The 14812-nt window shown below is 42.5% G+C and overlaps 2 protein-coding genes across 2 annotated transcripts; both read left to right on the top strand.

Moving 5' to 3' along the window:
- Positions 1-1746: 1746 nt before the first annotated feature.
- On the top strand, positions 1747-3188 carry LOC134456415 (uncharacterized). Its single transcript, XM_063207777.1, has 4 exons — positions 1747-1918; positions 2014-2409; positions 2612-2870; positions 3017-3188. Exons 1-4 carry the CDS (start codon positions 1813-1815, stop codon positions 3186-3188), a joined length of 933 nt encoding a protein of 310 aa, XP_063063847.1. The 5' UTR covers positions 1747-1812.
- A 5781-nt stretch (positions 3189-8969) lies between these two features.
- LOC134456416 (zinc finger protein 239-like) lies at positions 8970-14555 on the top strand. Its single transcript, XM_063207778.1, has 2 exons — positions 8970-9045; positions 13873-14555. Exons 1-2 carry the CDS (start codon positions 8970-8972, stop codon positions 14553-14555), a joined length of 759 nt encoding a protein of 252 aa, XP_063063848.1.
- The last annotated feature ends 257 nt before the right edge of the window (positions 14556-14812 follow it).

Here is a 14812-nt window from a genome sequence, read left to right on the forward strand (position 1 = left end):
ACATGGTATATACAACAGGCATTAACACAGGTTGAAGTTGAGAGAGAGAGAGAGAGAGAGAGAGAGAGAGAGAGAGAGAGAGAGAGAGAGAGAGAGAGAGAGAGAGAGAGAGAGAGAGAGAGAGAGAGAGAGAGAGAGACTATACTGCACTTTTACACTAGGTTACCTCCCTGAATCTTTGCGTTCTGCAGTCTAGACTGTGACGTAGTACTCCGGCTTGTGAGTTGAACTGTGGAATTCTGGCTACGTTCAAAAAGCACCTGAAATCACATTCATTCACTGAGGCATATGGTCCTTAACCACCCTGTCCCACAACTACGCTTCTACCCCCTCCTCTCTTCTTCCATCTATTCCCTAGCCCAGTGGTTCTCAAGCTTTTTGAACAAACGCCCCCTTAACCTTATCTTAAATCTCCCGACGCCGCTTTCACCTCACCATAAGCCTAACAGCATCCCCTTTAACATTAAAAAATAAAATAAAGCATTACCCCCTCTCAGCTGTATTCTTCTCAACAACTCCACAGGGCTTCCTAACACCCCCTGGGAGGATGTAGAGCCCCCGTTGAGAAACACAGTAATAGTATAGAAGTTAGATTGTAGATCACAAGGTTTCAATCCCACCCTTATCAATCCTTTTACCCCTCCATGGCGTCAGTGCTTATGAGCACTTCAATTGTTCAATTGAATTCAATTTCTTCTGAGTATCAGACCTCTTATCTGTTGATGTGCTGCGTATGAATTTTTGAGGGTGTTGAGATTTGTTAAGCTGACTCAATATAAACTGAGGGCAGCATTCTGCTATTTGTCATGTAATTAGAAAAGCAAATAGCTCAGTGTAATATAGTACAAAATAAAGGAAAGTGGTTATAGGTAAGTAGAATATGGACAGATAAGTAGAGTACGCAATTGGCTTAGGTACAATAGTTATGAATGCACAGGTAGGGCAATGGTAAGTAGAGTGGGGGCAAATTATCAATGTAATTTGTAATTTGTAGGCAGTCGTGGAGTAATGGTGAGGAAATGAATATCACAGAGTTGCAGATTCCATTCAACCAGTACCAATTCCTGCCTCTTCCCTCAATGGCTGCAGTGCCCTTGAGCAAGGCATCTCGTCACACTTATGCAGGGACTGCAATGCCCTGCAATATAGGCAAGTTGTTTTGGATGAAAGTGTCAACTAGTGTAATGTAATTGGTCAGTTCTCTTGGCATGGCAAGTTAGGCTGATTAACTGCTTGGCCCCGCATTGCTGCTTGCAGCTATATTTTGAGGGTTGAATTTGCTTTTTCTTTTGTTTTTTCTTTTGTTAAATTCCTCTAATAATACCACGTTCTCCTCCTCTGACCAGTTTGGCTTATCAAATAGCTACAGAATGGTTAACGATGTTTTGAGAAGAATATTCAAGAATGACTTAAAAAGTTTCCTTGGAAACAATAGAATTCTACCGTTGTAAACTCCTCTTTACTGTAGTAAATCCCTTAGGGCTTTCCCTTACCTAAGGGAAGGACTTAAGGCATTCTGTGCAACCCCCTTAAGTAGATCCCTTAGCTAAGGGAAAATGAGCCCTTAAGGGTCACACTTAAGGGAGAAAACTTAAGGTGTTTTGTGCAACCGGGCCCAGGAGCTGTACTTGCAATGAGCGTTCTTGGTGACATATCGCTAAGCAACCTGAATGTTTTCATCACAATGATGAGCTTTAGAATTTTAATGGAATTGAATGTGGCAAAATCTAGTCACTTCTCACATGAGCAAGTGGAAGGCAAGTCACTTGTGATAAACCTCTGCGATTTCTGAGCAATTTTTAAGGATTTTCAATGGCTTTTTGTCCAAAAACTTTCAACCAGAGTGGATCATGGATTGGGGCTGAACCCCAGTCTGAGCACCCATATAAATATGTGCGGGCAACTAAGTTTTCTTGCAGTAAGAATATCATATTTTATTACTTTGAATGTTGCCAATAATATTACCATACGTTACATGTGATTCTATTTCATACTGTACAATACTTTTTGTAGGCAAGTACTGGAAGGAGTACCAAAAGGAGCTAGCTGCTTCCCATGAGCAGCAGTACCATGGTGTGACCAACCTGCCAACCACAGCACCTCAGACGCTGAGATTTGTGGGCAACTTGATCCATTCTCCATCCACCAGTGTCAGAGGTAGCCAGTTGGCCTCCACCGGACCTGTGGTGACTCCAGTGAGGAAGGAGGAGATGTCCTTTGTGGGGACCTCCACTCATCCTCCACATCTCACCTGGGACCAGCTAGCCACACTGCTGAGCCATAAGCAGGCCCCTCTCTCTGGGAATGGATCCAGTGTTGGGGTGCCCTTCACCCAGAACAGTCTGACCAACCCCACCATGCTCCAAGCTAGCAACCATGGGATTGTGCACCATGCTGGTCAACCTACTGGTAAAAACAGCTCCAAGTCATTTCAGTGTACCTAACATTGATCAAAATAATCAAAATGCAAACATATTAAGGACTGGGAGTCAATTAAACATTTTAATCAAATTAACTATAGGCTAATTAGTTTAGGCCTAGTTGCTAGTGGTTGACAGCAGTTTTTACAAACATCAACAGGACAACAGGTATGACTTTGTCTCTATTGCAGCCGTAAGTGTCCAGACTCCAGCCCCACGGCATTACCTTCATTCTTCCCCTGCTACTTGTCAGAGGCAGGACCCCGGTCTTCCCAACGTGGCCTCAACCTGCCTGAGTAGCATGAAGAACCTCTCCCCCGTGGCCTCAACCTGCCTGAGTAGCATGAAGAACCTCTCCCCCGTGGCCTCAACCTGCCTGTGTAGCATGAAGAACCTCTCCCCCACGCCTGATGGTAGGGCCGCACTGCTGAGCCAGCTCGGACCCCTAATGTTTGTGGGGAATTTCAGTCTGCATGCCGAAGTCTTTCGTGGGCATCAGAACAACATGAGCCTCAAACCAGTCCAGACGCTTGGCATCATGGCACGCGGAGGACTAACGGCTCCAAGGGTTGACGTCATGTTGTTCACTTGTGCAGCTCAGTGAACCTCTCCACTGGGGCCTTTGGTGGAGCCCCAACTCATCCTCAGACCTCTTGCTGTCACTGCACCAGAGAAGACCTGCTGACCTCTGGCTGTCACTGCACCAGAGAAGACCTGCTGAAGATGATTGAGCCAGTCAGCAAGCTGCCCAGTGAACTAGACCAATAGTTTTCTGTTGCTGCAAAATCTTGTCCTCTTTTATAAACATTATGACACAATAGGCTATCCAGTGATAAGATTCACTGCCTAAGGCTCGCATTCTGCAATGCGATGTGTCTGAGGGTGGGTATTTGACTATTTTAATTAGTTAAGACCAGGGCTAAAATAAAAACCTCCCATGAGGAACATAATGATTGATTTTTTGGGCTTAACCACTCTACTACCAGTCAGCCCACCGTATGGAGTCGATGCAGCAGTAGAAAAGTTCTTGGTTGAGCCAGAGCTTGCAGGCAGGATTTAAACATCCCATTTGCACCTTTTACCCTATGTTTATTTAAGCCCAATTTATTTCAATCAGTGGTGTAGTCTATGTAGAACGCAGGTATACGGAGTATACCCACTTCTAAATTTTAGAGGCTTCAGTATACCCACTTAAAATTGATTGATCTATTATTTAGAATAGCATAAATATATACAGTACACCCACTTCAAAAAATGCTCGAATATACAGTATACCCACTTCAAAAAAGTACACTACACCGCTGATTTCAAATGTTATTTTATTTTATTTTAACACACCAGTGAGCATGTAGTTAAATCCTAAAGGGTTGGCTATGAAATTGTTCAAATAATAACAGCATTTTTCCAATCTTGGTGTCAGTTTACGAGTCAACGATGACGTCGAGTCAGTCGCTGTCCCTTCTCATTGGTTACAGATTCTCTGTCCATAGATGAAAACGAAGAGAAGAGACAACCAACCCCCAATGGCAATGTCCAACTGAGCACCATCAGATGTGTGAATGATGTCCATACACAGGGGAATAGTTCCCATGGGCCAGTAGTTCCCAACCTTTTTTGAACAAACAGCCCCTTGTTCTCATCACAAGTCTTCCAATCTTTCTTGTCTTTCTCAGTACAATTCTACTGTATATTTCAGAGTTGACCCTGTTGTGTTCTGTTCACATACCCACTGTATGACTATGACTGTAGATCATCCCTCCCCCCTAAATTAACCCCTCCACCCAACCCCCCCTCAACGACTGTGCCGACCTTCACCTCTCCACCCAACCCCCCGATGGCTGTGCTGACGACCTGAGCACCACCAGAGGTGTGAATGCCCATACACATGGAATTCATTCCCACAATGCTTTGCGTATCTAGTCTCCACAGAATGGGGTCTACAGTATTAGGCCATGATAAGCACCACAGGCAGTCAGTCAATAGGCCATCTCTTGCAGCTTGGAGCAGTGACACTAGTGTTGAGGAATCCTGTGTTGGTCTTCTCACTATTATCGTACATTGTGCCTTTAGTAAAACACACAGTTGAGAATTAACCTTAAAAAAGGGACTGTGGTCTGCAAGGTCTGGCTCAGCCAAAACAGAACTAAAATGGCATCAAGGCCTGCTAAATCTGTGAAAGAGGAGACAAAAGAAGAGGATTTCGATGATTTCTTATACTCTTACTTTGTGAATGTGAAGCCTGAATTACCACAAGACATCAAAACTGAAATGGATGAGACTGAGTCACCTACTACTTCTGGTCAAGATTTTGTAAACACCAATAATATCAAGGAAGAAGTGAAGGAAGAAGACGATGCAGGACAGCAAAGTAATGATGGATCTAATGCAAAATGTAAGTCAACAATATATCACCGTTTTACTTCCCCTGTGAGGCATGTGAGGCATTCGGGTGCCACAACAGAACTGATATTTGCTCAGTTTAATTGATTATTTAGAAAGGCGTTGTGTGTTTCCATCAATTCCAAATATGTGTATTATGAGAAGGTTTAAAAATTGGTGGTTTTGAGAAAATCTGGTTTATGGGTCATTCTATAATTGGGGTAACATTTTAAGTCCATGGGTTTTATTCATCAATTCCACTAACTTTTAACTTCAACCTATGATCTTTTTTTTAGTTTATTTTTTTTTTACATCAGCACACATTGCTCTTTTATATAATACAAAAAGTCTACAAATGATTACATTTTCCACTAAGAAAAAAATGTATATTACTGTTTTTTGAATGCTTTTATTATGCCGTCCTATTTTCCAAATGTCAGATTCAGTCTTCATATTGACAAGTGAAAAAATGTATTGTAGCAGAGTGGAACTTTTACTGGTAATTATCCTTTAAATAATAATTACCCCTTTTTATGTGTAATTGCACGACTACGCCACTGGGGGAATTTCGCCACCCAGAGTATTGGTTGAAGACAGTGATAACCCAAGGCACAACAGGTTCGGATAGACGTAGACAGAGACGTGCACTTCTTGTTTCAAAATAAAAATCTTTTCTTTATTAACATATATTTAAAATAAGAAAATGAACATACATTAAAACTCATGCACCGCCTAAAACAAAAAGGGGACGGGATTGTGCAGAGGGGGGAGGTCTGAGGTTCCTATGGTAGGCCTAGGCCTATATCTCAACCAGACGAGCAGTGCAGGTAACCCGTGTCTACAATATTCCTATTTACACATATGCGCATAGGCATAGGCTACCACAGCAAGCAAGTGATTCAATCAGTAAGTCTTTCCACTGCAAGCAAGTGATTCAATCAGTAAGTCTTTACACATCAAGCAAGTGATTTAAACAGCAAGTCTTTCCACTGCAAGCAAGTGATTCAATCAGTAAGTCTTTACACGTCAAACTGTGCACGTCACCCCTAAAGCTACAAGTGCGTAAGGAGACACGGGGCCTGCACTGAAAGCGGTGAGAGAGAGAGCTTTAACAGAGTAAATATATTGCCTAGATAGGCCTACTAACCGCTGCAATACTATTCAGACCAGGAGAGGGGGGAAGGCGGCCGGGCGGAAATTAAACAAACAAAAACAAACGTAACAGAAAAGCAAAACTAATTGGGCAGGGACAAAACAGCAGTAAGCAATGTTACCGACCCTCGACGGCACTCTGAGGGATGAGGCAAACAAACATCCATGAGCAAAAGTCCATCATTAAATATATATATATATCTCAGTGTTAACATGACACACCGGTACACATACCTCAGCACAAGTGGACAGAGTGTGAGATACAGGTTGGTACAGACGGATCGCACACCAAGGAGAATCTCAGGCTCACCTAGAGATTAACATGGTAGTGAATACACTGTTCTGAAGGTTTAGCAAACAAACATCATAAATAGTTACACGAACACGTACCTCCACATTGACAGGCATGGATTCGCACCTGGGGCTGGCCATCCCAGGATCTCTGGCTAGCTCAGCCAGAGCGCAGCGTTCGCCAGCACAAAAACCCCAAACACGGGAGAGCTCCAGCTAAGCGCTCACTTTCAGCTGTTTTTATAAAACAATGGGCTAGCCGCCACTTACTGCGGAGCCACTCAGTAGCTAGCTGAGTCTGTGACGTCAGACTAGTATGGGAGCTGGCAAGGGACAACGCTCACCTTGACCGTAGACAGGTCTACCCTGTTACATTTTCTCCCAGCTTTTTTTCATCGGCGCCCCGACGATGGGCTAGCTTTCCACAACCAGGAGTCAGGTCACAATGGGCCTATGCACACAAGCAGGCAGACTCTTACACAAGCATGCACACATACAATAAGCAGTCACTCACGCACTGGCACCCTCCTAGTCAGGCAGGCAGGTATGCTCCCCGACAATCATGCACACAGGCAGTCGCGCACCTACAGGTAGACAGGCACACAGTCACCCCATCGCACACACCCTACAATGCACCAAGAGAACTGATCAGCATCATCATACACACACACAAGCATACACACACACAGTGCAAGAGGACCCAGGTTGGAGGTTGGGGAGGCATGGACATGTCCCTTGAGCCCGGCAGCGCTCCGCTGGCACGGCCACTACTCAGTCCAGGGGACGGCAGACCCCCTGTTGGCCGACGAGGGGAGTGCCTCCTACTACGCCCCGATTGGGCTACCGGCGAGGGCTGCGGCGGAGCAGGGACCCGTTGCCCATCACAGTTCCGGGCCAGGTGGCCGGGCTGATGGCACCGCCAACACAACTTGGGGCTCCCAGGCGACCCTGCTTGAGGCCGCTGCAGCAGCTCCACCCACTGCGACAGGAGACTGATCTGTTCCCCCTGCCGCCTTGCCATGTCCTTCAGCTCCGACAGTCCCTCATAGTCTTCCTCCATCTTGTGCGGGGACGGACACCACCTCACCTCCTCTCAGGCAACCCAAGACTCGGTGGGTCGTTGTGGAGATTCGAGTCCCCCGCCGAGCCCACTGCTGTTTTGTCCCTGCACTGCCCTTTACTCAAATAAAAACGAAAAAACAAAAACCTAACAAACAAAAAGCACGTCTCTGTACGCTATCTCTGCCGACTATAGGCCAAATGTAGCAGAGTGGAACTTTTACTGGTAATTATCCTTTAAATAATAATTACCCCTTTTTATGTGTAATTGCACGACTACGCCACTGGGGGAATTTCGCCACCCAGAGTATTGGTTGAAGACAGTGATAACCCAAGGCACAACAGGTTCGGATAGACGTAGACAGAGACGTGCACTTCTTGTTTCAAAATAAAAATCTTTTCTTTATTAACATATATTTAAAATAAGAAAATGAACATACATTAAAACTCCTGCACCGCCTAAAACAAAAAGGGGACGGGATTGTGCAGAGGGGGGAGGTCTGAGGTTCCTATGGTAGGCCTAGGCCTATATCTCAACCAGACGAGCAGTGCAGGTAACCCGTGTCTACAATATTCCTATTTACACATATGCGCATAGGCATAGGCTACCACAGCAAGCAAGTGATTCAATCAGTAAGTCTTTCCACTGCAAGCAAGTGATTCAATCAGTAAGTCTTTACACATCAAGCAAGTGATTTAAACAGCAAGTCTTTCCACTGCAAGCAAGTGATTCAATCAGTAAGTCTTTACACGTCAAACTGTGCACGTCACCCCTAAAGCTACAAGTGCGTAAGGAGACACGGGGCCTGCACTGAAAGCGGTGAGAGAGAGAGCTTTAACAGAGTAAATATATTGCCTAGATAGGCCTACTAACCGCTGCAATACTATTCAGACCAGGAGAGGGGGGAAGGCGGCCGGGCGGAAATTAAACAAACAAAAACAAACGTAACAGAAAAGCAAAACTAATTGGGCAGGGACAAAACAGCAGTAAGCAATGTTACCGACCCTCGACGGCACTCTGAGGGATGAGGCAAACAAACATCCATGAGCAAAAGTCCATCATTAAATATATATATATATCTCAGTGTTAACATGACACACCGGTACACATACCTCAGCACAAGTGGACAGAGTGTGAGATACAGGTTGGTACAGACGGATCGCACACCAAGGAGAATCTCAGGCTCACCTAGAGATTAACATGGTAGTGAATACACTGTTCTGAAGGTTTAGCAAACAAACATCATAAATAGTTACACGAACACGTACCTCCACATTGACAGGCATGGATTCGCACCTGGGGCTGGCCATCCCAGGATCTCTGGCTAGCTCAGCCAGAGCGCAGCGTTCGCCAGCACAAAAACCCCAAACACGGGAGAGCTCCAGCTAAGCGCTCACTTTCAGCTGTTTTTATAAAACAATGGGCTAGCCGCCACTTACTGCGGAGCCACTCAGTAGCTAGCTGAGTCTGTGACGTCAGACTAGTATGGGAGCTGGCAAGGGACAACGCTCACCTTGACCGTAGACAGGTCTACCCTGTTACAGTATGAAATATTCACAAATATTTGTTCACAGTAATTATTATAATGTCAAAAGAACAGCCCATGATTTTCCATATTATACATTCAATTGTGGATTTTGTGTGCGACCCAGAAAGCTGTGTCAACCATGTCACAAAGTGAATCTCCATACCTGTACATCTACAATGGTTTGGTCCTGATCCACATCATAACATCTTTGGATGGTAATGTGAAGACCTTTTGGTGAATTTTGGGTCAAGTCAATTCAAGTCGGTTTTATTGTCAGTTTCTTTACATGCGCTGGTCATACAAAGAATTGAAATTACGTTTCTTACTTTCCCATGCAGACAGACATAGACTATGTAAGCTACTCTAGATGTGGAGGACATAGATAATTAGACATAGACCGTATACATACATTACACCTAGAGTACCTATACAATACCCATACAAACACATCAGGGTTAGGGAAGGGTTAACCTCTTCAATATTTTAATCCACACTTTTTGATAGTCTTAGAGAGGGAAAATTGTCTGTCGACTGTGTTTTGAACATAATCCGAAGAACATGATGAGATATGTGTAAGCACACAGATAACGGCCATAAAAAGTGAATTGATTAAGGTCTTGTGGTGAAAGCTCTGAGGTCTACAGTTAGTACAATACTCTAAAAATGGCCATCAACTGTGTTACGCCTCTGTCAACTGTGTCACGCATTTGCTTGTGACAGTTGTTATGACACAGTTGTTATGACTGATTATGATTTTGTTGTTTTTTGTTGGATGCGCACATCCAAAAGCACTTAGTGTCAGACAGTATGTATTACGCTCATTATGTCTAACTGTTTAACTTAAACACTTTAGATTTTCTTTTGCCAGGGGCATTCCACCAGTGGAGACATGAATATGTATTGAAAGTGGGTCATATATGTAGTAGAATAGTAGCCTACATTTCTAATTTTGTGCCTTCTTGGCCAAGAAAAGGCAGAAAATGACATTTTAGTGCATGTGGATTTGCGACAACAGTCCCCATAATGCATTGCAATGCTGAAGTTCCACAGGCCACACCCAGGCAGCTCTGGCAGTAGGCTCGTTCGTGACAAAGCAGTAAGATTTTTGCTAGGCAGTGGGCATGCACACTTTGCCAGTTTGATGCATAGTGGAACCAGAATGCATCAAACTGGCAAAGTGCGCATGACCACTGCCTAGCAAAAATCTTACTGCGTCGTCACGACCAAGCCCAGTGACTTACTGGAGCCTCAATGCCAGTGATTTCAATATCGCATTAGGTCCAACCCCCTATGGGCAGGGTTGAAATGGTGGGAAAAAGGTTTGTAGTCTCAACAGAAATCCACCTCTCTTACACTTCCTCCTATGACGCAAAATTACGATTTTTACATCATTGTAGGAGGAAGTGTTAAGAGGTGAATGCAGATTTCTCCTATCTCAGGGGGAATTGAGAGAGTGTTGCACATTCAAAAGTATGACTGGGTGTCTAGCAATGAAAAGCCTAATTCAAATGGGTGGAGTGTCCCTTTAAGACATGTAAAACTTTTACAGGTCTTAAGGCAAAAGAAAATCTAAAGTGTTAAATATTTTTTATTGCTTCTTATTTCATTATTGTAACTGGGGTAACTATGACCCCGGTTGACCTTGTAGCATGACCACGCCACCCAGAAGGGAAAATAAAAAAAATCACCAACTGACCACACTAGTTGGTTTCACCCCTGACACCAGAATTATGTACACATAATAGCACACAGGTTTGAACACTGAATAAAGGCAGCACAGACACAATACTCAAGTTGAAGGCCTAACAAAAATTTTGCGCGTATGAACTTCTCCCTTCTGGCAGGCAATATAGAGGTATTCATTTTCTTTCACCCCCACATCTGTTAATTTATTGAACTCAAGCCGCCAACTAAATTCTGTCTAGTAATGCTATGTACCCATTATGCACTTTTCTTTTGTTATGGGTGTTTTTGTTTTCGTGTTGTTTGGTTTTGTTATGTGTAATGTGTTGCATGTTGCAGCAGCTTTGTAATTGTCCAACAAATTTCCTGCGGGACAAATAAGACTAATCTTGAATCTTGAATCTTGATATAGGCCTAGTTTAAGATAATGTAACATTTTTCCATAACATGATTTACAGAATAAACAACAAATGGTTATTTTCATTCAAATATTTTAAAAGTAATTTAACATTAAGCTCAGCAATTAGTTGGTTTGGACTTTCAAGGGTGTATACCAGCGGATCCCAAACTTTTTTCCTTGCGCACCCCCTTGTACATTTCAATGTGGTTCGCGCACCCATGTTTTTACTATTGTAAGCTTTGGTGACCCAACCACGCGAGCGCCCGCACGAGACGGAGTCACAAGATGCCCTCCGTTTCCTGCGAAAACTTATTTTAGTTATTTTATTCCTCAATTCGTCTTTGGTCAAATATAGAATACATGTTTAATGTAGCACTTACAATTTGCTGTTTCTATGCATTTATTAGTTAAATGCTTTGTCATTTATTCAACATGGGCTATATATATTTAAAACAAAGCCCCTTAAAATCAAGAGGGCTCCGCGACCCCCTGTGGATCTTTGGCGACCCATAAGGGGGGTCCCGCCCCATAGGTTGGGAACCACTGCCCTAAGCGAATGTTACATGCGTACATATGCAGTTATTTTGGGGAATCTTCATTTCCAACAGACCTGGTGCTTTTTCTACCTTCATTGCAGTGGGACTTATTGCATGACAGGTCTAGGAGTTATAAATTACACTTGAGATGGACCATTCCAGCATGCAATTCACCGAACAACTAAAAACGACTTAACGTTCATTAATGCTGTGTAAAAACACACATCCAAGCCACTGCTCTATTCAGCTTGTGCACCCCCTTGGGTCAGCCCGCGCACCCCCAGGGGTGCACCCCAGTTTTGGAAACCCTGGTGTATACCATGGAAATATCAATGTTATTTGATGGGGGGGGTGTCCCTAGAATGTCCCTAATGCATTTGGTCAGTCACCTACCTTTCCCCTCCATACTCTAAATGAAGTATTCATTGTGAGTAGACATGTTGGACTCCACAAACTTAAAAAAAAGAGTATGTATACGAGTGACTCTACGATTCGACTGCGCTTTTGTCAAAAGCAAAATGTCAATTAGGCCTATCAGTATTTTTTTTTCAACTAAATGACCTAGATGTTCACGTAGTGTATATATTTAAGCTTCCAAACAAACAAATTGCCAAGCTTAATCTTAAATCATTTGATAAATACTCTAATGAAAGCGAACATTTGCTTGATTATTTTGTCAACAGTGTTATGGACAAATACTATGTCATTTCAAACATATATAAAAATACTACAGAGTTGAAACAACATACGTTTGAAAGTGCTTATGTCCCTTAAAGGGACACTGTGCAGGAAATGGTCAAAAAAGGTACTGCAACTATGCTGCTCATTGAAACTGGGCTGCCTATTGCCAAATTTGATCTTAACATGAAAGTTTACTAAGTAATAAACATATTTTCTAGTATGGTCCAAGTACAGTCATTTTTGCAGCTAAAAATGGCTATTTTTGGAAATTCAAAATGGCGGACCATGGAGAAGATCCCCCTTTTCATGTATGAAAAGTGTAATTTTTCCAGTCATAATGAATACTTAGAATTTGATGGTGGTGGTGAGTATTCATGAAAAAGGTAACATTAGTGAATGGGCAGCATTAATTCTGGAAATAAACAACTAAAAATCTCACACAGTGTCCCTTTAACAATAATGTTGTCATTAATCTGTGCAACTGATATAGAAAATGTGATTGTTGAGCTTCATAAGTAGGATTTTATGATTCACTGTGATACAGACTGACACATTTTTCATTATAAATCCCTGTAACGTCTGATTTGAATTTAGTCACCCTCCTTACACAAGACTTCCTTCTCCAGAGATAATCCCTAGTGTCTGTTCATAGGATTTTTCCAACACATAAGGGATCAATAGCACAAAAACACTTTCAAAACAGTCAACCGAGTTACTCAACTGTGTTACGGTCAACAGTGCAGGGGAACAAGTCCGCACTTTTTTGGGAGAAAAAAACAGAGCAGACAAACCCATCTCCCTAGAACACAAATTAATTTGTTTGTTTGTCTGCCAATATGGAGATAAATTGGCAAAAACATACTCCTCCTCAACTGTCATAGCTAATGCGTAACACCAATGACGGTAACACGGCTTGACATTTCAGCCATTTGTATGGTGTTGTGCTAACTGAGGACCTCAGAAGTTCCACCACAACACCTTAATCAATTTATGTATTTGTATGCTTTATCTGTGTTTTTCTACTTGTGACTTCTAATTCAGATTCTTATGACTATGTTGATAACACAGTTGACAGGCAATTTTCCCGCTATGAGAACATGTAAAAAAATGGATTAAATTATGGAAGGATGGAGCTCAAAACTTACCAAAAAGTCTTCCCACATCCTACAAAAGAGGTTATGACATCACGTGATGTTATTCGTATGGCCTAAGACCAAACCATTACTGATTTATGGAGGGGGTTTCAGACCGTGACACAGTTAACACAGTTTTCATGGACACACACAAAATGGCAAATTTCATGTATAATGGAAAGCACAGTGGTCTTTCTGACAGTTTTGTCATATTGTGATGATTACTGTGAATCAACATTTGCAATCGTCTTGGGCAAAACAAGTTTCCTTACATGCTAATATGAAGACTAAATCTGACATTTGGAAACCAGGACGGCCTGAAAACGCCCAAAACCAGTATTAAATATTCATTCTTACTGAAGGAAATAATGCCATGTCTACACTTTCTGTATTATATGAAAGTTAAGTGTGTGCTAATGTCCAAAACATCATTGGATGCAGTTAATAGTTAGTGGAATTGGCAAATAAAATCCATGGACTTAAAAGCGCAGTCGAATCGTAGAATCACTCATACACTGTATGGTGAAAGCCAATACATATGATGTTGTGGTTAAGTCGTTTTGTAAAATATCTTGCCATATTGTCTTAAATGTATTTTTTATGTTGTAGGTGATGTTGAAAGGATCCAGTCTAATGGAAGACAACACACCGATGAGAACAGATACACAGAAAGAAGAGATAATCAACAAATGCACATCTTTCAGTGCCCCCATTGTGAAAAGAGCTTTCCTAAGATGGGAGCTCTCAAGAAACACCAGGCGATCCACTCAGGTGAAAAGCCTTTTCAGTGCTCTGATTGTGGAAAGTGTTTCAGTCGCATTTACGACCTCAAGATACATAAGAGGATCCATTCAGGGGAAAAACCATTTCAATGCACTGATTGTGGAAAGTGTTTTCATCGCACTGGCGACCTTAAGATACACAAGAGGATCCATTCAGGGGAAAAACCATATCAATGCTCTGATTGTGGAAAGGAATTTAGACAAATGTGTAATCTCAAAGATCACCGGATGACACATTCGGGTGAAAAACCATTTCAATGCTCTGATTGTGGAAAGCGTTTTAATCGAATGAGTAATCTCAAAGAACATGGGTTGACACACTCGGGTGAAAAACCATTTCAATGCTGTGACTGTGGAAAAAGTTTTAGTCACAGTGGCGTCCTCAAGAGACACAAGATGATCCATTCAGGAGAAAAACCATATCAATGTTCTGATTGTGGAAAGAGATTTAGCAGAATGCACAATCTCAAGATCCATCAGACCATCCATTCAGGTGAAAAACCATTTTAAATGTTGGTAAGAGTCGAATGAGTTATGTCAACGAACAGCGGAAGACACACTCCTGAAAAACTATCTCAATGCTCTGATTGTGGAAATCTGTGGAGATTTTAGTCTAATGTGGAAACTCAAGAAACACCAGGTGATCCACTCAGGGTAAAACCATTTCAGTGCTCCGATTGTGGAAAGAGTTTTAGTCTAATGGGTAATCTCAAGGTACAGCGGAAGACACACTCGCAGTGAAAAACCATTTCAGTGACGTGACTGTG

This window comes from Engraulis encrasicolus, chromosome 10, assembly GCF_034702125.1.
Source record: "Engraulis encrasicolus isolate BLACKSEA-1 chromosome 10, IST_EnEncr_1.0, whole genome shotgun sequence".
NCBI classification, from domain to species: Eukaryota; Metazoa; Chordata; class Actinopteri; order Clupeiformes; family Engraulidae; genus Engraulis; species Engraulis encrasicolus.